This window comes from Hemibagrus wyckioides, linkage group LG19, assembly GCF_019097595.1.
Source record: "Hemibagrus wyckioides isolate EC202008001 linkage group LG19, SWU_Hwy_1.0, whole genome shotgun sequence".
In the NCBI taxonomy this organism is placed as follows: domain Eukaryota; kingdom Metazoa; phylum Chordata; class Actinopteri; order Siluriformes; family Bagridae; genus Hemibagrus; species Hemibagrus wyckioides.
The window spans coordinates 14,196,953-14,224,482 of NC_080728.1; the positions used below are offsets into that span (position 1 = coordinate 14,196,953).

Genomic DNA, 27,530 nt, shown 5'->3' on the forward strand with positions numbered 1-27,530 from the left:
GCTGGAGGTTTGGAGCGATGGAGTTGACTGACGCTATCTATCCAGTCATCAATAGCTTTTGGGTTCTTCTGTGCACTCTCGATACTCTTCACCTTCACTTCCTATTAAAGATATTTTTATTGTGTGTGTGAAGAATGAGGACTTATCAACGTGCACAATACAACACAAACTAGCTTCTTTAAATAATGCTTCTGTATATATCAAAGAGTTTGAAATTCATTTCTACACTGTATTTCAGATGAACTGTTCGTGAGTGTGTGTGTGTCCTCACAGTGACATTGTGCTGTTTACGGTTCTCAGAAAGCCACGGGGAGAGCACCGTTGGGTCTGATTGCTTAGCACATGGTTTGTCCATCACAGTGGTCTGTGGTGTGTATCTGAAAGGAAGAGACATTTATATTAATCCATTTTCATGTTAGATTATATGAAAAATGTTTGAACATGGATTTCAATTTGTTTCCATCACTGTTCCTACCGTTCTGGAGCTGGTCTTGGCTCCCCATCATCTTCATCTGACTCTGTGTCATCAGAATCCTCCTCCTCCTCCTCATCATCCTCTTCATCATGTTTAGTTGGCGTACAAGGGTCGATACTAGCCTAAAATCGTTTTATGTGATGAATGTGTGCAGTAAAAAATGACAGGTCAAGCATGAGAATGAAGAACACATACGAAACCAATTTTCTTAAGGTTTGCAGAGAGTTTGCTTGCGTACTAAAGGAATGTCTGGATTGAATCTGTATCTGATGACACTCAAACTCTGATGTTGGTATCATATTATTGGTATTTTTTCTTTTATGTGAATCTCCTGCAGTTTATAGCAGACTCATTTACCTTGGTACTGTCTTCAGACTCATCACTGCTACTATTGGCCATGCTTTTCAGCTGCTGTTGGCTTGTGTTCCTTAAGACTGGAAACATAATACTATACTTTAGCAATGCTGGAAATGTTTCACATTGAAATCGTACAGCATTAAGAGCCTCAGCTGACCTGCTTGCCATGGAGTAGGTGCGTACAAACTGGCCACCTCTCCTGAGTCATTGATGTCCAGAGTCTTGTTGTTGGGCGACTTAGCAATAAGCTCAGGCTGAAAACGTCACACACAAATTAAATTAAACAGCATAGCCAGCTGACACATTCGCTACTAACAGTTAGACAACATTGACAGCTGGCTCGAGAGCTAACTTAGTTTTGTGCAACGAAAAAAAAATGTGCGTTGAGAGGAGCACAGGAAAGCCAAAGAATTAAAACAAACCTGGAAGTTTCTGATTTCAGAATAAAGTGAGAACAGGACATGGAGAGACTGGATTCGGCTCTCGTATACTGGAATGTCCAAGATACCTATAGAAATTCATCTATTAAAATTATATTATAAAGCAGATTGTAAAAAAATTAAATAAAATAAGGACAATTTAACTAACCGCAAATTGTGTCGATGTACTCTTCCAGGTCACAGTCAATATCTGCTGTGGGGAGGTTCAGCTGCGAGAGAGAGAGAGAGAGACTGATTCTACTGTACATTCATTTTGTGTGATGTTACTGAAAAATACACTTCATAAACATGAAATATCCTTGTTTAAAAACAGTGAGACACTAGTGTGGACTGGCAAGATTTGTAAGCTGACAGTCTTGGATCTTTCATTCATGTAAACAATATACATGGAATTAGGTTTCACACATTAATGAAAGTGTTTCAAAACCAACCTTGCCCAAAAGCTCTTCAAACTCAGGTGGCCATTCTTGCATCAGGGTATCAGTGTCTGGCATGGGTCTGAGGAAGACATTAAGGCATTACTTTCTTTCTTGAGTTATAGATTGAAATTTTGTTTGTTGTGGGACAGTGTTTGTTCAAGCTTATGTATCCTGTATTGTGTGTACTGTAAGTGAATGTTTGTTATAATTTATAGTGTGTTACTGCAAGCTGTAAATCACTGTGTGCTAGTGTTTGTACCTGGTGTACAGAACTGTGGCTGGAGGTTTGGAGCGATGGAGTTCACTGACGCTATCTATCCAGTCATCAATAGCTTTTGGGTTCTTCTGTGCACTCTCGATACTCTTCACCTTCACTTCCTATTAAAGATATTTTTATTGTGTGTGTGAAGAATGAGGACTTATCAACGTGCACAATACAACACAAACTAGCTTCTTTAAATAATGCTTCTGTATATATCAAACAGTTTGAAATTCATTTCTACACTGTATTTCAGATGAACTGTTTGTGAGTGTGTGTGTGTCCTCACAGCGACATTGTGCTGTTTACTGTTCTCAGAAAGCCCCATGGAGAGCACCACTGGGTCTGATTGCTTAGCACATGGTTCATCCAACACTACCAAGCCCAGACCATCCACCTTCCCATCCGGCCGAGGAACCTTGACACATACAGTAGTTTTAACAGCAATCCTCGTACATTTCTTTTAATCCACATGAACAGTACATTGGCGTAAAACATATAATGTTTACATTTTATTATTATCATTAGTAGTAGTAGTAGTAATAGTAGTAGTATCCACTTACTTTAAGGAAAGCATCAATGTCGCCTACAGCTGGAATGAAGTCTGGAATAAAAGGCTTCAGCTTATGATCCAGTTCAATGTTCTGAGGTGTGTATCTGAAAGGAAGAAACATTTATATTAATCCATTTTCATGTTAAGATTATAAGAAAAATGTTTGAACATGCATTTCAATGTTTAAGTAATGTTCCATCACTTCAGAACCACAATGTCTATGGTTTATGTCGAACTGTGTAGGAACATTCGCACAGCTTACCGTGTGATGAACTGGAAAATGTCTTTTATATCTGATGAGACATGGAGATGGTCATAATCTGATGGATCATATGCCCTGTAGGGAGACATACCCCCACACAATGATGACTGCAGATCCTATGCTCCAGTTTCATTTTACATCTATATCACAATCTGATTAATTTCTAAACCCACTGCATACAAGGTCTATTAAAAACAAACCGTTCTATATCCTTATAGCTTTGTTAAGGAATCATATGGTTTCTCTCTCTGAGGCATGGCACCGACAAGCCCTCAAAAACATCATTCTCCAGCTAGTACTTTAAATGACGGTGAGTGAGAGCTGTTGAAATTTTATCTCATTCATCTGTATTATCTGTCATTTTTTTGGCTCCAACAGGTGAGGCCCTGTGGCCTTCTAAAGAAAATCACTCTCTGAAAAGGTGCAGGATATCAATATACCTCTAAACTTCAACATTTTCAAAGCCAGATGTTAGCCTGAATGTTTAATACTAATCATAATCTGTACAAAACACCACAAATCACCTGCCTTTATGGTGAAGCTTTTATGGGGAAAAAAACAAATTACAGTTAAATCTGATGGCAGGCAAGGAGTTACTGACTTATGTTGTTTCCTTCACTGTTCCTACCCTTCTGGAGCTGGTCTTGGCTCCCCATCATCTTCATCTGACTCTGTGTCATCAGAATCCTCTTCATCATCATCCTCTTCATCATAATCCTCATCATCAGTTTCAGCTGGTTCACATGGTCTAGCAGGTGGTCCTGTCTTTTTTTGCTGTGAAATTTCACCATGAATTAAAAGAAGGTTCATTTTATCCATTCACACTCAATGCTTTAAATCTCAGAATCTTTGTACAAGGGTCAATACTAGCCTAAAATCGTTTAATGTGATGAATGTGTGCAGTAAAAAATGACAGGTCAAGCAGGATAATGAAGAACACATACGAAAGCAATTTTCTTAAGGCTTGCAGAAAGTTTGCCTGGGTACTAAAGGAATGTCTGGATCAAATCAGTATACGATGACACTCAAACTCTGATGTTGGTATCATATTATTGGCATTTTTTTTTCTTTTATGCGATCTCCTGCAGCTTATAGCAGACTCATTTACCTTGATACTGTCTTCAGACTCATCATTGCCACTACTGGCCATGTAATTCAGCTGCTGTAGGCTTGTGTTCCTTAAGACTGGAAACATAACAATATACTTTAGCAATGCTGGAAATGTTTAGCATTGAAATGTACAGCATTAAGAGCCTCAGCTGACCTGCTTGCCGTGGAGTACGTGTGTCCAAACTGGCCAGCTCTTCTGAGTTGCTGATGTCCAGAGTCTCGTCGTAGGGCTGGTTATCAAGAAGCTCAGGCTGAAAACGTCACACAGACATGTTTTTAAATGTCACACTGCAGTAAACATAAAAGACCAATACTTATTTACGTGTTAGAGCCAAACTAAAACTAACATTAACAAATGAATACACTATGTGAATTTCAGTAGATACAAGCTTCGTAATATCTAAAGTATCTGCTATTACTCATACAGTATGTACCATTTATCAGGTCTATACTGTCAACTGTAGAAAGGGATGAAACAAACAGTTTGAAAGAGGTGAGCTTTGTGAGTCGTGTAAATGACACTGCATTTGATAGCCCACAGAGCCACAGAGAACTTAAGACAGTTTGTGAAGAATTTGCAAAGCCACATGCAACCATAAAGAATAATTCAGACAGATAAAGTATGTTTTGTTTAATTTATTATTATTTTCTTCAGTTGCAGTTCATGCATTTCATGTAAAAAGTCTGGCGAGTAAAATAAAACATTTACTAGCCAGTGGCGACTCAAGCTTTTGTAAAGGTGATATTGGATATTTTGGACACAATTTTTTTCAGTATACAAAATATATCTAAGATTTCTCATGCTTTGTCATAATAAGCCATAAAATCTTCACATTCATATGTATATAATGTTTATCCAACTTTCAGGTCCAAGAGATGCCCACTTTACAACCTTCTTATCTGGAACTCCTCACTGATCCAGAGAGTATGATACTTCCTCATTTACACCAATATTTTAAAAGTCAACATTTTCAATTGGTCTACCAAAATCAGTAAAGATAGCAATCTGACATACTGACTGACCACAACAGCTCTCTGAATGCAGTGAGATCATGTGACAATCACGTGACTAGGCGATGCTTAAGTACTCACTATAGCAGGCTAGTTAAGCAATAACACGAAATGGCATACATACATGAAATAAACCACTGATTCATTACTGACCATTTCACATGTAACGAGTGAAATAAGATGTGGCTCCTTTAAGATCAGCAAGCTGTTTTTGTTTTTGTTGTGAACAGTCTGCAGTCACTTGAGCCTCGAGTACCGCATGTGTGCCGGATGTCCAGTGTTTTTATTTTCATTTCTGTTTGCTTATTTAAGTTGTGTTCTTTAAATAAGTAACGCTGTGTCCAGTAGAATACAGCTCGAGATGTGAAGTGCTGTCTGATTACTGCTGCAACTTGAATTGGAGCGATCCCATACGTTAATGCTAACTCAGCGCGTTACATACACACAGAAAAGGACAACATCTCTCACAGCAGCGTTTGGATCAAGTATAAAAATAAGAAAGAACTTTAATTAAAAATCGTTTTTTACCTCATAGTCCTCAGACTGGATTTTCTTATAGGTGCTGAACTTCAAGTTCCACCTCTTAGCTTGCAGCTTCTTGAAAAAGGGCATTTCAGCTGTCGAGGTAAACTATAATCCTTTATAGAATCGTATATAGAAGTTATATTTATATATTTATAAATACTTTACGCATTCAAAAACGAGGTCACTTGATAAAACTTCGTGATCTTCGTGTGGTCAACGCAGGTGTGTTTGTCGCTCTGACGTTGCTAACGTTCTAAATTCTCGTTCTGATTCTGATGACGTGGGCGTCGCTAGGCATTTTGGGGGGCTTTAGCCCCCCCCCCTAACATTTCTACTCAGCCCCCATAAGCCTCCATAAACTCTACACAAATTCGTGATCGCCTCAGTCCCCTTTAAATTTCATATGAAAACGGCGGCAGACTTCGGCTCTTCCCCGTCTTTCAGCGCGTTCTTCAATCCGCAGACCGCGGCAAGGATCAGAGGACGTGTGTGTGTGCGCGCGCGCACATGTGCAATACAATAGAATGCTGCAATAAGTTTACCATCCTATCGTGTTAGTAAAACGTTTATTTTATTTTATTTATTTTTTATTTTTTACCCTCATTGGGGTCTGAGCCATCAACCCCCCCCCCTTTAAATTCCGTGAAATGACAAAAAAAAGTCACATTTATGGGCCTTTCATGCACATTAAAATTTCACAAAATAAACATTATGTATCAGGGCTAATTTGCCCTGATTGAACAAGAGGAATTAGTCACTGAGTCCAGACTTATGTGAATACACTAGTACATACTGTCACTAGTTTATCTTGAGGACTCCAAGCTGACATGATCCTCTCTGCAGCCAGAAAACATACCCAAAGCAAATGTTAGATTGCTACAGTGTTTGAGCATGTTGCCTACACAGAGATAAACAGCCTTCTAGTTCTTCAAAAAGTTGTTCAAAGTTGTTCAACTTTGCTCCGATGAACTACACATTGAAGATGGCACCCTTTAATATAGTTTTGCAGGCCACTTTCATGATTGATGAATGAAAGAGACACATTTCAGCTGTAAGTCATCATAAGCATTTATTTTATGTCTGTTGACCTGAAACCAAAATACAGTTGCCTCCATTCAAGAAATCAATCATCACATTTACCACAACACCAGTATCCAGTGAAATACATAAAGGTGGTGAAAATTTGCAGCAATTGAATATATTCGAAATATGCTACTAAATAGGTGATAATAATCAATGTAAATACCAAAAATACTTTTTTTCTAATACCAAAGAAGAATGAAAAAAAAATTAAAATTGAATTTTAATATATGGATGAAACGTTCAGTTGCTCAACATTTGGTAGCCAACTACCAGAACTTTGATCAGTGTTGTAGAAAGTATGCTAATTGTCTGTGTGAATGGAGATATCTGTGTATTTATGTCGAAAGTCCACAGGGGTGAAACAAATGCTGATGACACTAAGTGCTCAAATGCATCTGTTTCTAGCTATTACCCTGATATTCAGTTATAAAAGTGATCTACAAAACTATATTTCAGAGTGGATCATTTACCATAGGAAGATAGCCTGAAGGAAGTTGTGCTTGAATCTACCACTGCTTACCTCTAATTCCAACTCCAATGAATTCACATATATTTGTAAATATATTTTGAGCACAAAGCTTACCTAACGTCACTAGTATGAGCATATTGTGAATAAGAGTCTCAGGATCAGCTCAGTTTTTATGATTACAGCAGTATGTTTTTTATTTTTCAATATGTTTATATGTTCACTGTCATATTTTTCTTCCATCACACCTCATCATACAGACATCATACCTCATCATACCTTGGAAACAACCACCCTGCACATCTCCTACTGATCACACTTGCATGACTCGAATGAAACAAATCAACAACAATAAAACAAGATAAAACAAAACAAAATACAATACAATACAATATAATAATAATAATAATAATAATAATAATAATAATAATAATAATAATACTGCTTATGTAGGGTTCCCAGAGCTGAACAGAACTTTCTGCTTGCCCTTAGCAATGTAAGTTAGTCTTTCCAACCCAATACAGTTCGATATCTCCCTTATCCACATTCTCAAAGATGGCATCTTCATACTCTTCCAGCACAATGCAATCACTATACTCTACTGGCTTGGAGACATCAGGAGTCTAGAAGTTTACTCAGTTTCAGTGTTTGTATAAAGTCCATTGAATGTATTCTAGGAACACAGAGTTTAACATCCAAGGGAATTTTAGTGTTAAATGTATCTGGCAGACATTTTATAATTTCTTTCTAGAAATTTTGAATTTCTGGACATTCCCAACAACAGTGATACACTGTACCTTTCTAATCCAAACATTTAGCACACACATCTGGAATATTAGCAGAGATGATGAAGTTTAACAGGAGTTCTGTACTTTCTTATTAACCATTTACGGTGAAGTAATTAAAACCTCGTATTTATTGTCTGTGTTTTAGGCAACCATTTAACCTCTCTAATGTTGATTCAGTACCATATTTAACCGTTGTGTTGTAATATCTAGTTGTATTTCTGTTCCCTTCCAAGTCTTATTTCTTTTAATTTTGATAAAGGTGGAATACATGTTATATGTTCATATTTTGAAGTAACAGTTTAATTCAGGAGTCTCCAGTCTTTGACAAAATGAAGGTGGCCAGGAGCTACTCGTGTTATATTATTTGCACATCATACATTATTTGTGTGACGTTTTAAAAAAATCTCAATGTCAAACAGTCATATTTTTGCAATAAATCATTTTATAAATAAATCAAATTCACATAATCAGCATATTAATGAGTCGAGTTAATTGATTCAACACAACGGGTTTGCTGACTAAACTTATCATCAAAACTTGCAACAGTAGTTGAGTTTGTAGACTTCATCCACTTCTTGAAAGTACATTTTCTCTGCTCAGCTTTCTTTTTTCTTTCTTTGCTTATACTGCCTATTTAAATACATATTAAAATATATTTAGCTTTGGTTTCAAGTTAATTTTCTAATTTTATGATTTCATAGCCACTGAAAAAGCATCCCAGCAGCTGACAGAATATCACCAGCAGTGTGCACAGTATCACAGTGAATTTAACCCAGTATAAATTGTTTTTGTAGGTTAGTGCAATCTAAGAAAGCTATTATAATCTATTAGCAGTTAAATGTGTAAAATAAATAAATCAATCAATTCCAAAACATTTAATGCAACTTCACTAACTGTTGCTGTTGTTGTCATTCTTTCGTCTGCTCCCTGTTTGGGGTTGCCACTGCAGATCATTTGGTCCACATGTTTCACTTTGGCACTGGTTTTACACCAGATGCCCTTCCTGATGCAACCCCTTCCATTTTATCCAGGCTTGGGACTGGCCCTGAGAGTTAACTCTTCAGTAACTTAATGCAACACTGCTAACTATAACTAGAAAAATAGAGACAAAAAATTCTCAACACTCAAACTCTCAACAAACCTTAACTTCACTGTGAGAACTGAAGACATGAAGACATTTATAGTAATAGTATTTCTGAGTTCACTATAATCTGTGGAGTTACTCACAATGCAATGTGTTGTTGATTCTCTAGCCAAATACCTCAAATTCAAATTCAAATTTTATTTGTCACATACATATACATACACAGTACGACATGCAGTGAAATGTTTTTTCACGACTGTCCGGAATGTGAACATTTATAAAATTATTTGAGAAAGAGATCCATAAAAAATAAAGATAAAAGTAAAACTAGAGTATCTTAAAAGTATAAAAATAGAAAATAGAAAATAAAGTATATATATATATATATACTTTATATATATATATGAACAATGGTTTTGGTTCTTCAGAGGCAATCTGTAAATGCACTTAGGTATCACATTCCATTTATCATGTAAATGATTACAGTTGTAATGTAAGGGCACTGTTTTCTGAATATAATTTTCTGAATAATTCTGAATAAACCACAATCTCCAGCAAGTACTTTGGGTGTTGGTAACACGCTTGTTGCTCTTCAGGAATATAATAGTGAAAAGACCCACCTCAAACTCAGGGCTGACGCCGATGAAGGAGCTGCCCGTTGGCTTCCAGCTGAACTGCAGGTTAATGATGATGATAGTTTGCATCCGGCTGTGAGAATTAAACATGAGGAACTCAATCAGATGAAAAAGTGAGTAAAACAGAACATAGTGATTGCTTTAATGATGATGCAACTAATTACCTGCTGCTGGACGTTTATAATACAATAATAATCATCATCATCATAATACCTGATCATTTTACTGCTACATTATATCTTATCCATGAACTAAATTCAGTGTTCAGACATTTTGAATTATTACCCACAAATTAATAATAATCTGGTAAGGGGCCACATTACATTTAGTCCATGATGGATGGATAGATAGACAGATATTTTTTGACATTTAACTAAAAAATACTGAATACACAATTGGACTGTATATTGAGTACAATACTGAAGCACTACCTTCTGAATATGTAAATGAATTTACCTGGGATAATGTAAATATTTTCGCTTGCTGAATGAAGAAAGTAATCATTAGCCATTTTGCTAGTAGCCATGTTTATGACCCCAAGTTTATTGCTCTATTTTACCCCCTAGTGAACTAACAGACTAGCTCTATTTGGAGTCTTTCAAATCAAATACAGTCTGATTTCTAAATATGTGTGTTAGATTGTCACGTTTGTCACTACTGCATTAAACCACAATTAGGTTCATCATTGTGAAATTGTGCTATTAGTAGACTATGTTCATAAACAACATACCATGTCTTTATCTCTGGCCTTGTAGCCCTTACAGTCGATACAGTTCAGCTTCTCCTGCATGTAAAACTGAAAGAAAGAAAGAAAGAAAGAAAGAAAGAAAGAAAGAAAGAAAGAAAGAAAGAAAGAAAGAAAGAAAGAAAGAAAGAAAGAAAGAAAGAAAGAGCTAATGTTTATTAGTGGTCTAAGAAAAAAACTTGTGCTTACTTGCTTTGGCAAATAAATAAATGGGGGTTATAGTGAATTCCTTAATTTCAATTCAAAAGCTATTTCTCAAAATGGGGGAAAATGTTTTTGATTTGAATCCCATTTCCTGCATTTATGTACATTTAGAGACTATGGTGATACAAAATCCAGGAAATAATGAAGTTGATTATAATGATAAATTAGAAGGCTAAAATAGAAGGCTATTAATCTATGTATATAAAAATGATGCCTTACTTTCTTTATTGTTTAAAAGGGGCCGATCACCAAGACTAGAGAGAATCATTTTATAAAGTCAAAAATGTTCTGTTTTGTGTGTGAATAAAATTTAAATAATGTGAGACTCAATTTCCTCTGTTAAATAAAGTTTTATCTCAAACTAACCGTTGTACCTGAAAATGTAAAATAAATCACTTGTTGCACAGGACGTTTGTCAGAGATACATCCAGGTGTTCAGAATGGAAAAAGCAAAAAGCTTTCATGAACTGTGTCTGCTGCATCATTATTCTGTAATATCACTTGCAGATAGACAGCAGCAACATTAATATGTAATTATATGAAAATGTTGATCATTACTTTAATAATTGTCTCTCATGCATAAACAACCACCCTTAGTTAATGAACCAATTAAAATATTTACATTCCTGCTGCTAATTTTCTGTGCAGCACAAATACGTAAAGTAGATCATTTTTATGCCTCCAACACTGTATTATAGCAGGGTAGGAAGTAATCATCTGTAATCCTTACTTCTATAACCCAGAAGGATGGGAAAATTGATAACACAATAGACACAATAGACATTCAGGGTTGAATACACTACTTATTTGGAATACAGGATGGATATGGCGTGGTTAACGGAAAATAAGAAAGACTAAGACTGACAGGAGCATAGACGGACTGGAACCACGGAACTAATAACAATCACGGACAAAGACCGGCACAAAAGGGTCCCTATTTATAGAGCTAGACATTAGGGTAAACTGGGTACAGGTCAGACAATCAGGGGAGAGAACAATAGGACAGGTAATTACAAGACACATGAACAAGCAGGCTTCTCGGGTTCACCTGCTAGCGCCTTCCTCAGGCCTGGCAGGGAACAGTCCAGCAGTTCCTGACAACTATACTTCAGTAACGCAGGAAATGTTTAGCATTGAAATCGTACAGCATTAAGAGCCTCAGCTGACCTGCTTGCCATGGAGTAGGTGTGTACAAACTGGCCACCTCTTCTGAGTCGTCGATGTCCAGAGTCTCATTATAGGGCGGGTTATCAATAAACTGAGGATGAAAACATCACACATACACATTAAATTAAACAGCTTAGCCAGCTAACACATTCAGTTAGACAACATTGATAGCTGGCTCCAGAGCTAACTTAGTTTTGTCCAACGAAAAAAATTTGTGTTGAGAAGCACAGGAAAGCCAAAGAATTAAAACAAACCTGGAAGTTTCTGAGTTCAGAATAAAGTGTGAACAGGAGAGACTGGATTCAGTTCTTGTGTACTGGAATGTCCAAGATACCTACAGAAATTCATCTATTAAAATTATATCATAAAGCAGATTGTAAAAAAAAATAAAATGAAGACAGATGAACTAACCGCAAATTGTGCCAATGTACTGTTCCAGGTCACAGTTAATATCTGCTGTGAGGAGGTTCAGCTGCGAGAGAGAGAGAGATTGATTGTACATTCATTTTGTGTGATGTTACTGAAAAATACACTTCATAAACATGAAATATCCTTGTTTAAAAACAGTGAGAGACTAGTGTGGACTGGCATGTAGACAATATACATGGAATTAGGTTTCACACATTAATGAAAGTGTTTCAAAACCAACCTTGCCCAAACGCTCTTCAAAATCAGGTGGCCATTCGTGCATCAGGGTATCAATGTCTGGCATGGGTCTGAGGAAGACATTAAGGCATTACTTACTTTCTTGAGATATAGATTGAAATTTGTTTGTGTGGAACAGCTGTGCCAGCTGAACCAGTTTGTTGTGGGACAGCGTTTGTTCAAGCTTGTGTATCCAGTATTGTGTGTACTGTAAGTGAATGTTTGTTATAATTTATAGTGTGTTACTGCAAGCTGTAAATCACTGTGTGCTAGTGTTTGTACCTGGTGTACAGAACTGTGGCTGGAGGTTTGGAGCGATGGAGTTGACTGATGCTATCTATCCAGTCATCAATAGCTTTTGGGTTTTTCTGTGCACTTTCGATACTCTTCACCTTCACTTCCTATTAAAGATATTTTTATTGTGTGTGTGAGGAATGAGGACTTATCAACGTGCACAATACAACACAAACTAGCTTCTTTAAATAGTGCTTCTGTATATATCAAACAGTTTGAAATTCATTTCTACACTGTATTTCAGATGAACTGTTTGTGAGTGTGTGTGTGTCCTCACAGTGACATTGTGCTGTTTACGGTTCTCAGAAAGTCACGGGGAGAGCACCGTTGGGTCAGATTGTTTAATACATGGTTCATCCAACACTAGCAAGCCCAGACCATCCACCTTCCCATCCGGCCGAGGAACCTTGACACATAAACTAGTTTTAACAGCAATCCACGTACATTTCTTTTAATCCACGTATACAGTACATTGGTGTAAAACGTATAATGTTTACATTTTATTATTAGTAGTAGTAATAGTAGTAGTAGTATCCACTTACTTTGAGAAAAGCATTAATGTCGCCTACAGCTGGAATGAAGTCTGGAATAAAAGGCTTCAGCTTATGATCCAATTCAATGTTCTGTGGTGTGTATCTGAAATGAAGAGACATTTATATTAATCCATTTTCATGTTAAGATTATAGGAAAAATGTTTGAACATGCATTTCAATGTTTACAATTTGTTATGTTTTAATTTTGTTAAATTGTGTAATGTTTTGTTATTTGTTATATTTTTGTACCCTTAAATTTGGGCATTTTAGTATTTTTTGTTGTATTCCTTTTTATTTTCTATTACCTGTGCTTGTGGATACTGCTGGAAGCTGTAAATTTTCCTTTGGGATGAATAAAGTATCTATCTATCTATCTTAAGTAATGTTCCATCACTTCAGAACCACAGTGTCTACGGTTTATGTCGAACTGTGTAGGAACATTCGCACAGCTTACCATGTGATGAACTGGAAAATTTCTTTTATATCTGATGAGACATGGAGATGGTCATAATCTGATGGATCATATGCCCTGTAGGGAGACATACCCCCACACAACGATGACTGCAGATCCTATGCTCCAATTTCGTTTTTACATCTATATCACAGTCCGATTAATTTCTAAACCCACTGCATACAAGGTCTATTAAAAACAAACCGTTCTATATCCTTATAGCTTTGTTAAGGAATCATATGGTTTCTCTCTCTGAGGCATGGCACTGACAAGCCCTCAAAAACATCATTCTCCAGCTAATACTTTTAATGACGGTTATTGAGAGCTGTTAGAATTTTATCTCATTCATCTGTATCTCATTCATCATTTATCTGTCATGTTATTGGCTCCAATAGGTGAGGCCCTGTGGCTGTGAGCTGTAAGACAGTTTGTGAAGAATTTGAATCTAGGTTCTACAAACCAAAGCCACATGCAACCATAAAGAATAATTCAGACAGTTGGGCAGCTGCTATTTGCTCTATTCTCTGTTGGTTCTATTCAAGTAAATTAATCCACCCGTCTGCATGGCTTCAAATTGAGAATGCCTCTCGTAAGCCCTCATCCCTGGCTGCCTTACACAATAGGTGCGTTTACATGGACACTTTTTAATCAGATCGAACTGAATTCAATCAGATTGACAAATCCGATCGCAGTGTTTACATGAACGCGGTATAAAGTAATCAGGTTGTTATGCGTGTTTACATGACACATGATTAGAATCGGATTAGATCTTTTGACATGCGCACAGTCCACGAAAACATCCGTACGTCATTCGTATCAACATCCGTACATCATACATCATTCTTGCATCATTGCACATGCGCAGAACTTTCCAGGAACATATTCCATCCGATTAAGTGTTTACATGTCCTCTCGATCGGACTAAAAATGGTTTAAACCACCCCTTACCATCCGATTGAAATTTTAATCGGATGTGACAAATTCCATCCGATTGACGTGTTTACATGACACTTTTTTAATCTGATTGTGCTTCTAGTCCTGTTATGATCAGATTACAAGTGTCCATGTAAACGCACCTGTTGTCACCTATAAAAAAAAATGCAAAAAATATTATCGTTAAAAACAGTCTCAAAATTTGGACCCAATTTATACGCCATTTTGGTCTGCACAATACCCCCCTCCTTTCTCCAATCCACTCCAACCCTCTGTTTCACCCTTCTATTTTGGATACTGCTTATGCTTACTGGGACGTTCTTGGATTGGCATCTTTTGCAGACCTTTACACTGATAATGTTTTTGCCTCTTTCGAGCAGTTACCCACCCAATTCAATGTACCCACAAGCCATTTCTTTAGTTATTTACAAATTCAAGATTTTGTACATAAAAAAAATGTACCAATTTCCCAAATGTACCTTGTCTTTCTGGTTTGGACTCCTGGGGGTGGATTATTTTCTTTCTTGAGTTATACACTACTCACAAAAAGTTAAGGATATTTGGCTTTCAGGTGAAATTTCAGGATGCACCTAAAATGCACTATAACCTTTTCAGGTGAACTTAATTTGACCTTCTCTACACTTTTGAATTCTGTTACTATTAAGGATGCACATCCTTTACCCAGGACTGATGACACCTTGGATGCGCTTAGTGATTCTTCCGTTTTTAGCACAATGGACCTGTCTTCTGGTCACTGGCAGGTACAGCTTCATGATGCAGACAAACCAAAAACAGCTTTCACCACTGGTCGCTCCTTATACCAATTCACAGTCATGCCAATGGGTCTTGTTAATGCTCCTCCCACTTTTCAACACCTCATGCAGCTTGTGTTACAGGGTCTTTCCTGGACGACTTGCCTTGTGTACCCAGACGATATTATTGTACATAGTAAGAGTTTTGGTGAGCACATGCAGCATCTAAGGGAAGTCTTTGATCGGTTGTGAGCAGCTGATTTAAAGCTGAAACCGTCCAAATGTTGTTTTGCCCAACCACAGGTAACATTTCTGGGACTCATTGTGTCCTCTACTGCTTTACAACCTGATACAAGTAATGTTCAGAAGGTTAGGAACTGACCTACTCCTGAAAATTCTACTGAGCTCAGAGCATTTCTAGGCCTGTGTTCATACTATAGATGGTTTATCTTTAGGTTTGCACAATTGTCACAGCCACTGCATGCCCTTACTCAGAAAGGGTTAGAAAATTGTTTACTTGGACTGACATGAAACAGGAAGCTTTTGCTTCACTTCGCCAAGCATTAACCAATGCTCCAGTTCTTTCATAGAAGAGTTTTTGCTCTTTACTGATGCATCAAACAGAGCAATTGGCTGTGTTGTGTCCCAGATAAGTGATGATAATAAGGAACATGTTATTGCATATGGCAGTCACATTTTGACACCCACGGAGAGACGATAGTCAACCTATGATAGGGAGCTGTGGGCTATTGTGTGGTCCATTCGTCACTTCTGTCAGTACCTAATGGGTCACCCTTTTCGAATTATTACAGATCTCAAGCCCCTGTTTGGTGTCAGGAAGATGATTTTGGATAGTGATCCCACAGGTTGCAGAGCAAGGTGGGCTCTGGAAATTGACTTGTACAATTGGACAATTGAATACAGACACGGTCACAAACATGCCAATGTGGATGCAATGTCTCGTCGACCTGTCAGAAATTATGAAATTGACATTACCTCTGAGGCTGCACCTGTGAATTTTGTTTCAGCTTGTACCCAGACTGATTTATTTGATTCACAGCCTACACAGGTTTAACCCGGACAGCAGTTAGCTGGCGGTGGTATCGCATCTCGGCAGGTTTCATCCATGGTAGGTCCTATTATGCACGGTGAATGATTGGGTGTTAGTCAAATGTAGACCCCCATAAGCTGAGCTCAAGGGTATCTCCCCTTTACTAAGGCATTTTTGTAAAGAATTCCCTAGGCTTATCTTGGTTGAGTTCGTTCTTTGTCTTAAGGTAAGACCCCCGCCAGGTGATGTTTTTCAAGTTGTGGTTCCAAACAACCTGAATTGCAAGGTATTTGAAAATGTACATGGGCATTCCCTCACTGGCCACTTCGGTGTGTAAAGGACATTACAGTGTGCTCTGGTTCGATACTATTGGCCAAACATGTCTAGGGACATAACCCAATGGTGTCTCCAATGTCAGGCTTGTGAAGCAAGAAGGCCGCAAACACCGCACCAACAGGCCCCAATGCAAAACATAGTCACAAGCATGCCTTTTGAGAAAGTAGAAGCTGATTTGACTGAGTTACCAATCACACAGAGAGGAAATCCTTACATGCTTGTGGTAATGGATTATTTCACCAAGTATTTGAACATTTATGCGCTCCGTGATCAGTGCGCAACAACTGTGGCAAAATGTTTGTTTGATGATCATGTGAGTCGTCATGGTGTTCCCCAAAGTCTGCAGACAGGCCAAGGTCGTCAGTTTGATTCTGATCTAGTCAACACTTAAGGCAGGTTGAATTTGCATATAACACAAGTGACCGCTCTTCCACTAAGCACTCACCATTCTTTTTAGTTCATTGTAGAGAAGCTCATCTCCCTGCTGATTATCTTCTTTCCAAGGCTACATCTGGAACCCCAAATGAGTATGCACAGTCTATGCTCAGACGGTTGCGATTTGCCTTTAACTCAGTAGCAGACAACATTGAGGCTGCTGGAGCACAGCAGAAATACTACTATGATCATCAGTTATGGCACACGGCTTATCACCCTAATGATCTGGTGTGGGTTGATCTTCCAGCTTTAACTGACTGTTTTTGCTCCCAAATGGGCTGGTCCATTCAAGGTTGTGAGTAGACTAGGCTCACCTACAGGTGACATTGGAGTGACTTATGAAGTCAAAGATCAGCTGGATCCTAGGGCAAAATCCAAAATGATTCATTACAACCGCCTAAAGCCTTATCGGTCCCCATGGCCACCTAGCCTTGCTTCTCCAAGAACACATGTTCCCCCTACACCCACAGGCGAAGCTCCACCTCTCACAGCACTTTCAGGCTCTCGGCCTTACGTCTATCGAGACAACTCTGCATCTAGGCCTATTGGGCCATCTACACCCAATCAGGATAGGGAAAACTTCCAAACTCCAGATGAAATTCCTGACAATAAGGTAGCTCCATCTCCTTTAGCCTCTCCTGTTGGGGATCCAGCAGGTAGACCTCGAACAAGATATGGACGTTTAGTATGTCTTCTTCAATGTTATAGAGATGTATAGTGAATTGAGGCAAATGACACTGCCACTGTTACGTTTTAATGGAAAAACATGTTAGTAATGTGAGTGACATTCACCAAATACGAATACTTACAGCTGGATGGTTTAAAATGTTTTGTTTATACATTCTGTTCAAGTAATTGCATGTTATTTGTTCAGTTGCAGTTGCAATGTTATGACTAGGGATGCAACAATACAGTTAACCCATGGTTCAATACGTACCGAGGAACAGTAAGTATGTTAAGAAGAAAAAAACTGGTTTTAGTTGCAATTCTCTTTATTTTACTGCAATGCAAAAATCAACTTGTACACATTCATAGTGTACTGAAAATAGTGAGATATAAAAATTAGCGCTTGTATGACTTTATTACAGGGGACGGCTTTGGACGGCGCTCTTTTTTCCCAATCCGCTATGTAATGAACAGTCACGGTGAGATAACTCTGTTACCCCCGAGGTCCAACTATCTGTTATTAGAGCAAGGCTTTGTGCTTTAGCCAATCCGTTTTAAATTTTTTTGCGCGTTTTTCCGTAGATATCGGGGAAAAAAGGATGTGTCGGTAGTGTGTAACGCGGTTCGAGCACTTTTATAAGTTGCCGAAAGCCCACATCACCGATCACAGAAAACGGCTGCAAATCTTTAGCGATTATGATATTATAGTTATTTTTTGTGTCTCTCGGAACCAGTTGGGTCTGAATGCTGGAAGGAAACAGCTAGGGGACTGTTACTTTTTGGATGCCTGTGTTACCTGCTCTGCCATCCTGCTTCCAGACAGTGATATCTATAGGTGATGGAGCTGCAGATGTGCGGTCATGTTGGAAGTATTTCCATGTCAGTAGCTAACTCGTGTGTAACAGTGCTTAAACACAGTCATTTTTTTTTTTGTTTCATCGGCATCATAGTCCACAACAAATCCGAAATGTCCCCATACCACAGATCTGAAAGACAGTGCTGCTTCCTCATATTTGTCTCGCTTCACCGCTCTCCAGGGTTAGAGTGAAATCTGACACCAGCATCGCAAGCATGGTTACCGCCCCTAACTTTAGCGCTCACTGATTGGATATTTACTCGCAGGGAGGCGTGTCTGTCTCAGTGCGTAGACATACAGTACAGGCAAACACAAACAGGCGGTTCAGAGAGTAATAAAACACATGGTTATTATTATTTTAAGGAAAAAACTGTGGTTCACATACTCATATTGAACCGTGGAGGCCGTACCGAACGGGGGGAAGTAACGAAATGTCTTCAGTTTACTTTCACGAGTGACCAAGTGACCATGGGGAAAGTAAAAAAAAGAGTATACACTATGGAATATCGGACGACACAGAAGCAATAAAAGTTACCGCAGACGACAGTGTGTTACGGGAAATAGGAACCGACATGGAAGTTGGCAGAACATATCTGTTAAGGAACTATGGCTTTGTACCAGCAAAGCATAACAGCTCCGCACTAATTTTCATGAAACCCAACACAATGGCGTTTAGAACATCAAGCGTAAACGTGCCTGAGGATGTCGCCACGAAAGCCACAGAAACCATAAATCCACCGTCAGCTGTGGTGTCACAGTATGGTGAAAACTGTCTCAACAAAATAATAACTGTTCAAGGACAGGTTGTGTCGGTAAGTGTTCTATTTGAAATGTGTTATTATGCTGTAATTGTATGATTATTATTCAGGTATAGTTAAATAATGTTAATATACGGGCTAGCTTTTTTTTCTGCATGTCACAGCTGTAACATTCGTATTCCGCATAATGTTTTGAAACTGTGTGTAAATTGTTTACAGTTGCTGTTGCACACAGCGTAACATCGAATCAGAAAGGTTTAAAATCGTAGAGAAACTTGCAGTGGCGTATGCGTGCAAGGCGCATGCGTGGGATGTGTAGGAAATACAGCGTGACACAATGTGTACAGCATGTTTGTAAACTTAACGTTGAAGTCAAAATTCATTAACCCAGGAATTATATTATAATTACAATATTATAATTAATATAATTATATATAATTATTGTGTCAAATCGTGTGGCTTGTATGGGAATTATGGGAAATTGCAAAATTACAGCTACATACACGTGACATCAAAACACTCAATCCAATGAGGGGAATTGAGTGACGTGTGTCAAAATGACGTCACGTGACGTCAGATGACACCCCCAGGAATTATGGGAAATCGCAAAATTAGGGAGGAATTATGGGAAATCGCAAAATTAGGGCAATATACACGTGACATATCAAACCGTTCAGCACAATGAGGGGAAATGCATCATGGACGAGTTTTGCCACGGCAAGCACCACTCACATTTTCTTCAGGAAATGTACATGTCTAGTTATTATTATTATTATAATTCTTCTTCTTCCGTACAAATTTTGTCCGCTAACTAGTCCCATGGACCAGTTTATAATTTTTTCCCATAGACCTCCATTATAAATGGTGGAGGGTTCCAAAAGTTTTGACATCACAAAAGTATTGGCACCCTATGTTAAATGCTCAGGTTAAGGCTAACGATAAGGTTAATTCTCATGCTAATGCTAATGTTGATGCTAATGCTAGCGCTAATGCTAACGTTGATGCTAATGCTAGCGCTAACATTAATGCCAATGCTAAAGGTAACGCTAATGCTAATGTTGATGCTAATGCTAACATTAATGCTAACGTTTATGCTAATGCTAATGTTGATGCTAAAGTTAACGCTGATGGTAATGCTAATGATAACATTAATGCTAACGCTAATGCTAACGTTGATGCTAATGCTGAAGCTAAAGACAATGCTAATGCTAACGCTAATGCTATTGCTAACGTTCATGCTAATGTTACTGCAACATACACATGTGACATATCAAACCACTCAGCACAATGAGGGGAAATTCGTCAGGGATGAGTTTTGCCACGGCAAGCACCACTCACATTTTCTTCAGGAAATGTATATGTCTAGTTATTATTATTATTATTATTATTATTATTATTATTATTATTCCGTTTCCTGAACTACTAGTCCTAAACGGTAATAGCTAAAATTCTGGTTCCAACGCTAAAATGTTCATCATGTGTTTCTTAAGTGTGCTATTACTTTTCATGTTGATAAGTATTGTAGTTTATTTTATATTACTATTAAATGCGATCGTTACGGACTTCACTTCCTGGTTTCCGCACGGGCATTTAAGGAGAGCGCGCACAGTTCGGCTTTTCTCGGAGATTTTCGGGAGCTGTCGTAAACAAGCATGTAAAACGTTACTAGTCCTAAACGGTAATAGCTAGAAACATGGTTCCAACGCTAAATGTTGCCCATGTTATGCTTAAGTGTGCTATTACTTTTCATTCTGATAAGTATTATAGTTTATTTTAGATGAATATTTAAAGCAATACGGACTTCAGACTGCTAGTGTGTGTGTGTGTGTGTGTGTGTGTGTGTGTGTGTGTGTGTGACATCAGCTAGAGTGAGGGAAGAGGTTTTTTTTTTAAAGATGCATCGTCTTTAAAGTGTTTCTAGCGCACACACTAGTTCGTTTAGACTTCATATTATAACTGTGTATATATTAGTTTTTTATATATTATTTGAGAATGTCTTGCAATAGTTTAAGCATATTTAGCATTTATATATTTAATCTCGAATCTCATTTATATATTTAATCTCGAAAAGAGGTTATCATCATGTAAAACATTACTCCACTGATCCCAGTAGTGTTATAAGCTACAGCTTAGCTTATTTGGTAGAGCGCCCGATAATATAATAGCTAGAAACATGCTTACAGCGCTAAAATGCTGCTTAGGTGTGCTATTACTTTTCATGCTGATAAGTATTATAGTTTTTTATATGGATTTTTAAATACTATTTTTCACGGACTTCCGCTACTGTATGTGTGACGTCAACTAGAGTAAGTGAAGAGGTTTGTTTTTTTTAAAGTCGTATCATCTTTAAACCGACATTTAAACAGAGCACACACACCAGTTCGTTTAGGCTTCATATTTTAACTGTAACTGTAATTTGTGTTTAGTTTCAGCATGTATAGTTTTTATAGATGTAACGGAGGCTTGCGTTAGGTGCCGTACGTGCTGTGATGTAAACTTGCAATAGTATAACATATCGCTAGAGTGAGGGAAGAGGTTGGACGCATCGTCTTTAAACTGTTCCCAGCGCACACACTAGTTCGTTTAGACTTCATATTTAACTGTGACTTTAGTTTGTTTATATTATTAGAGAATGTCTTGCAATAGTTTAAGCATATTTAACGTGTATATCGTATATTGTGTATTTGACGGTGGCTAGCGGTAGTGCATGTAAAGTATCCCATGCTGGAGACACGGGTTCGAGACCCGCTCGGAGTTATCTTTATATATTATCTTTATATATTATTTCAGAAGTTCTCGCAATAGTTTAAGCAGCATATCTCATTTTATGTATATATATATATATATATATATATTATATAGTTCCTCAAAATGTTGCTCATGTTGTGCTTAAGTGTGCTATTACTTTTCATGCTGATAAGTATTTTATAGTATTTTTATAGTTTATTTTAGATGGATTTTTAAATGTATTTTTCAAGGACTTCAGACCGCTACTGTGTGTGTGTGTGTGTGACATCAGCTAGAGTGAGGGAAGAGATTTTTTTAAGGACGTATCGTCTTTAAACTGTTCCTACAGCTTGAATTCTTACTCTATAGCCACATAAACTACCTTAAACTTTTTAAACTGTGACTTTAGCTTTTAAATGTTATTTGAGCATGTCTTGCAATAGTTTAAGCAACATATTCGCAATCACACTCGCGTTTTCTTCTGGAAATGTAACATTCTAGTTATTATTATTATTATTATTATTATTATTATTATTTTTATTGTTATTATTAAGCCAACGTTAGCGTTAGCTTGTTGTGTTAGTGAGAACTTTTTTCCACACACAGCAAAAAGGCGTGATATCTGCAAGCGCTTTCAATGATTACGATAAATGATTTTTACCGCATCATTCATCCACTCCTTTAGGTGGCAGTACTGCACCACCTACTTTCCGGGCCGCAAATCAATTACGAAGAAGAAGAAGACGGAAGCTGGGTTTAATTTTTTCCCGCCGAATTTCTGAAGTAATATAAACATAGTTATTATCGACTAGGAGCCAAAATGTAAGTTAAAACCATGTAATAGTGAGTTAATGTTACGACATTATTAGATAAATAACATTTTTGTGGAAAGATTATCTTGATAAATATACTTTTGTTGAATGTGGTTGTTTCCAGAAGCATGCCACAGAAATCTTCAAAAAGAAGAAGAATTCCCACAAACAAAATGCAGGAGATGTTCCAGAGTCTCCATCTCCAACACATCATCACTCAGGTATAAATAACACTGCTTTAATCATTTTATATTAAAGAAAGCATTGTTTATAGGTTAAGTGGTGCACCAGTAGAAAAGGCCATTTGGTGGAGAAAGACATAAAACTAAAGTGATATCAGTGCATTTATGAGTTTGATGTGTATAAAAATTATTCAAATGCTTTACCAAAGCGTCAAAGTACATTTTGGTAGAGCATCTTGGAAAAAATGGGATAAACTGGAAATTTGTGGTCCCAGTATTTGCTAATTTATTTTTCTAATATATATTTTTATGATTTGTTCCCAGGACATTTTGCCTTGTGCACTTTGAGGATGGCTACAGAGCGAAAATCTTTACACCATGGGATATTTTGAATGAAAATGATGCTCCCATTCACCATTTTGACGTTCTTAGACCAGGAGAAGTTGTTATGGCACGATGGTCAGATGTCCCATTGTTTTGTTTTCTGCCCAGCTACTCATTTTAGTTCACTTAAGTAACTAAATATATATACATACTTATGTAAAGTATACATAATTTGGGCAGTAATAATAATTTGAGCAGTATTGCACTTAATATTGTTGACATTTTGTTTCAATATCATTTAGTATTTCATTTGCCAGATTTTGTTTGACTTTATTACCCAATATACTTTTATTTAGAACATTTAAGTTTTTCATTTATTTATCTATTTATTTATTTTACATATGTATATCTGCAAAATAAGTGTGTGTGTGTGTGTGTGTAAACAGAAAAGACAAAGTCAATATTGTAATGAGAACGCTCAGTTCAGTCTCATGAGACTAGAATAACATCTTTCTGAGGAACAGAATCACTGTTCTCTGCCACTCATCACTGCCACTATTGGCCATGTTATTCAGCTGCTGTTGGCTTGTGTTCCTTAAGACTGGAAACATAACATTATACTTCAGCAACGCAGGAAATGTTTAGCATTGAAATCATACAGCATTAAGAGCCTCAGCTGACCTGCTTGCCATGGAGTAGGTGTGTACAAACTGGCCACCTCTTCTGAGTCGTCAATGTCCAGAGTCTCATTATAGGGCTGGTTATCAATAAGCTGAGGATGAAAACGTCACACACACGTTAAATTAAACAGCTGGCTCGAGAGCTAACTTAGTTTTGTGCAACGAAAAAAATTCGTGGGTTGAGAAGAGCACAGGAGAGCCAAAGGTTTTTCTCCTTTAAGATCAGCGAGCTGTTTTTGCTTCTGTTGTGAACAGTCTGCAGTCACTTGAGCCTCGAGTACCGCATGTGTGCCGGATGTCCAGTGTTTTTATTTTCATTTCTGTTTGCTTATTTAAGTTGTGTTCTTTAAATAAGTAACGCTGTGTCCAGTAGAATACAGCTCGAGATGTGAAGTGCTGTCTGATTACTGCTGCAACTTGAATTGGAGCGATCCCATACGTTAATGCTAACTCAGCGCGTTACATACACACAGAAAAGGACAACATCTCTCACAGCAGCGTTTGGATCAAGTATAAAAATAAGAAAGAACTTTAATTAAAAATCGTTTTTTACCTCATAGTCCTCAGACTGGATTTTCTTATAGGTGCTGAACTTCAAGTTCCACCTCTTAGCTTGCAGCTTCTTGAAAAAGGGCATTTCAGCTGTCGAGGTAAACTATAATCCTTTATAGAATCGTATATAGAAGTTATATTTATATATTTATAAATACTTTCCGCATTCAAAAACGAGGTCACTTGATAAAACTTCGTGATCTTCGTGTGGTCAATGCAGGTGTTTGTTGCTCCGACGTTGCTAACGTTCTAAATTCTCGTTCTGATTCTGATGACGTGGGCGTCGCTAGGCATTTTGGGGTGCTTTAGCCCCCCCCCCCCAACATTTCTATTCAACTCCCATAAGCCTCCATAAACTCTACACAAATTCCTGATCGCCTCAGTCCCCTTTAAATTTCATATGAAAACGGTGGCAGACTTCGGCTCTTCCCCGTCTTTCAGCGCGTTCTTCAATCCGCAGACCGCGGCAAGGATCAGAGGACGTGTGTACAGTAGAATGCTGCAATAAGTTTACCATCCTACCCTGTTAGTAAAACGTTTATTTTATTTTATTTTTTTACCCTCATTGGGGTCTGAGCCCCCCCACCCCCATGAAAATCCTGCTGATGACACCTTAAATTCCGTGAAATGACCAAAAAAAAAAAAAAGTCTACTCACTGAAGGCCATAAGACCATTTATGGGCCTTTCATGCACATTAAAATTTCACAAAATAAACATTATGTATCAGGGCTAATTTGCCCTGGTTGAACAAGAGGAATTAGTCACTGAGTCCAGACTTATGTGAATACACTAGTACATACTGTCACTAGTTTATCTTGAGGACTCCAAGCTGACATGATCCTCTCTGCAGCCAGAAAACATACCCAAAGCAAATGTTAGATTGCTACAGTGTTTGAGCATGTTGCCTACACAGAGATAAACAGCCTTCTAGTTCTTCAAAAAGTGGTTCAAAGTTGTTCAACTTTGCTCCGATGAACTACACATTGAAGATGGCACCCTTTAATATAGTTTTGCAGGCCACTTTCATGATTGATGAATGAAAGAGACACATTTCAGCTGTAAGTCATCATAAGCATTTATTTTATGTCTGTTGACTTGAAACCAAAATACAGTTGTCTCCAAAGAAGAATGAAAAAAAATTAAAAATGAATTTTAAAAGTTCAGTTGCTCAACATTTGGTAGCCAACTACCAGATATACCAGCCACTGAACTTTGATCAGTGTTGTAGAAAGTATGCTAATTGTCTGTGTGAATGGAGATATCTGTGTATTTATGTCGAAAGTCCACAGGGTGAAACAAATGCTGATGATACTAAGTGCTCAAATGCATCTGTTTCTAGCTATTAGCCTGATGTTCAATTATAAAAGTGATATATTTGTAAATATATTTTGAGCACAAAGCTTACCTAACGTCACTAGTATGAGCATATTGTGAATAAGATTCTCAGGATCAGCTCAGTTTTTATGATTACAGCAGTATGTTTTTTATTTTTCAATATGTTTATATGTTCATTGTCATTTTTCTTCCACCACACCTCATCATACAGAATCATACCTCATCATACCTTGGAAACAACCACCCTGCACATCTCCTACTGATCACACTTGCAAGACTTGAATGAAACAAATCAACAACAATAAAACAAGATAAAATAAAACAAAATACAATACAATAATAATAATGCTCATGTAGGGTTCCCAGAGCTGAACAGAACTTTCTGCTTGCCCTTAGCAATGTAAGTTAGTCTTTCCAACCCAATACAGTTCGATATCTCCCTTATCCACATTCTCAAAGATGGCATCTTCATACTCTTCCAGCACAATGCAATCACTATACTCTACTGGCTTGGAGACATCAGGAGTCTAGAAGTTTACTCGGTTTCAGTGTTTGTATAAAGTCCATTGAATGTATTCTAGGAACACAGAGTTTAACATCCAAGGGGATTTTAGTGTTAAATGTATCTGGCAGACATTTTATAATTTCTTTCTAGAAATTTTGAATTTCTGGACATTCCCAACAACAGTGATACACTGTACCTTTCTAATCCAAACATTTAGCACACACATCTGGAATATTAGCAGAGATGATGAAGTTTAACAGGAGTTCTGTACTTTCTTATTAACCATTTACATTGAAGTAATTAAAACCTCGTATTTATTGTCTGTGTTTTAGGCAACCATTTAACCTCTCTAATGTTGATTCAGCACCATATTTAACCGTTGTGTTGTAATATCTAGTTGTATTTCTGTTCCCTTCCAAGTCTTATTTCTTTTAATTTTGATAAAGGTGGAATACATGTTATATGTTCATATTTTGATGATCTGTAAGAGTTTAATTCAGGAGTCTCCAGTCTTTGACAAAATGAAGGTGGCCAGGAGCTACTCGTGTTATATTATTTGCACATCATACATTATTTGTGTGACGTTTTAAAAAAATCTCAATGTCAAACAGTCATATTTTGCAATAAATCATTTTATAAATAAATCAAATTCACATAATCAGCATATTAATGAGTCGAGTTAATTGATTCAACACAACGGGTTTGCTGACTAAACTTATCATCAAAACTTGCAACAGTAGTTGAGTTTGTAGACTTCATCCACTTCTTGAAAGTACATTTTCTCTGCTCAGCTTTCTTTTTTCTTTCTTTGCTTATACTGCCTATTTAAATACATATTAAAATATATTTAGCTTTGGTTTCAAGTTAATTTTCTAATTTTATGATTTCATAGCCACTGAAAAAGCATCCCAGCAGCTGACAGAATATCACCAGCAGTGTGCACAGTATCACAGTGAATTTAACCCAGTATAAAGTGTTTTTGTAGGTTAGTGCAATCTAAGAAAGCTATTATAATCTATTAGTGAAAACTGCAGTGAAATGTTTTTTCACGACTGTCCAGCATGTAAACATTTATAAAAAAGTATTTAAGAAAGAGAGATCCATAAAAAATAAAGATAA

The 27,530-nt window shown here is 37.3% G+C and overlaps 1 protein-coding gene, 1 long non-coding RNA gene and 1 pseudogene across 2 annotated transcripts; 1 reads left to right on the forward strand and 2 right to left on the reverse strand.

The window, feature by feature from the left end:
• Window positions 1-930: 930 nt before the first annotated feature.
• Window positions 931-5,269, reverse strand: LOC131370481 (intraflagellar transport protein 46 homolog). Its single transcript, XM_058417824.1, has 12 exons — window positions 5,040-5,269; window positions 4,030-4,126; window positions 3,874-3,950; window positions 3,394-3,539; window positions 2,766-2,840; window positions 2,514-2,607; window positions 2,240-2,368; window positions 1,951-2,069; window positions 1,704-1,770; window positions 1,421-1,481; window positions 1,255-1,340; window positions 931-1,086 (listed from the first exon to the last, which is right to left on the reverse strand). Exons 1-12 carry the CDS (start codon window positions 5,040-5,042, stop codon window positions 931-933), a joined length of 1,110 nt encoding a protein of 369 aa, XP_058273807.1. The 5' UTR covers window positions 5,043-5,269.
• A 3,539-nt stretch (window positions 5,270-8,808) lies between these two features.
• LOC131370482 (intraflagellar transport protein 46 homolog) lies at window positions 8,809-15,212 on the reverse strand (annotated as a pseudogene).
• A 3,634-nt stretch (window positions 15,213-18,846) lies between these two features.
• On the forward strand, window positions 18,847-27,068 carry LOC131369768 (uncharacterized). Its single transcript, XR_009207328.1, has 4 exons — window positions 18,847-19,347; window positions 22,706-22,842; window positions 22,957-23,053; window positions 23,339-27,068. It is a non-coding gene; the product is annotated as an uncharacterized LOC131369768 (long non-coding RNA).
• Window positions 27,069-27,530: the final 462 nt, after the last annotated feature.

Coding starts and splice junctions, on each gene's coding strand:
- LOC131370481 (XM_058417824.1), bottom strand. Junction 1,771..1,950: donor GCCACAGTTCTGTACACCAG/GTACAAACACTA, acceptor TGTCTTCCTCAG/ACCCATGCCAGACACTGATA. Junction 1,341..1,420: donor GTACATCGACACAATTTGCG/GTTAGTTAAATT, acceptor GAATTTCTATAG/GTATCTTGGACATTCCAGTA.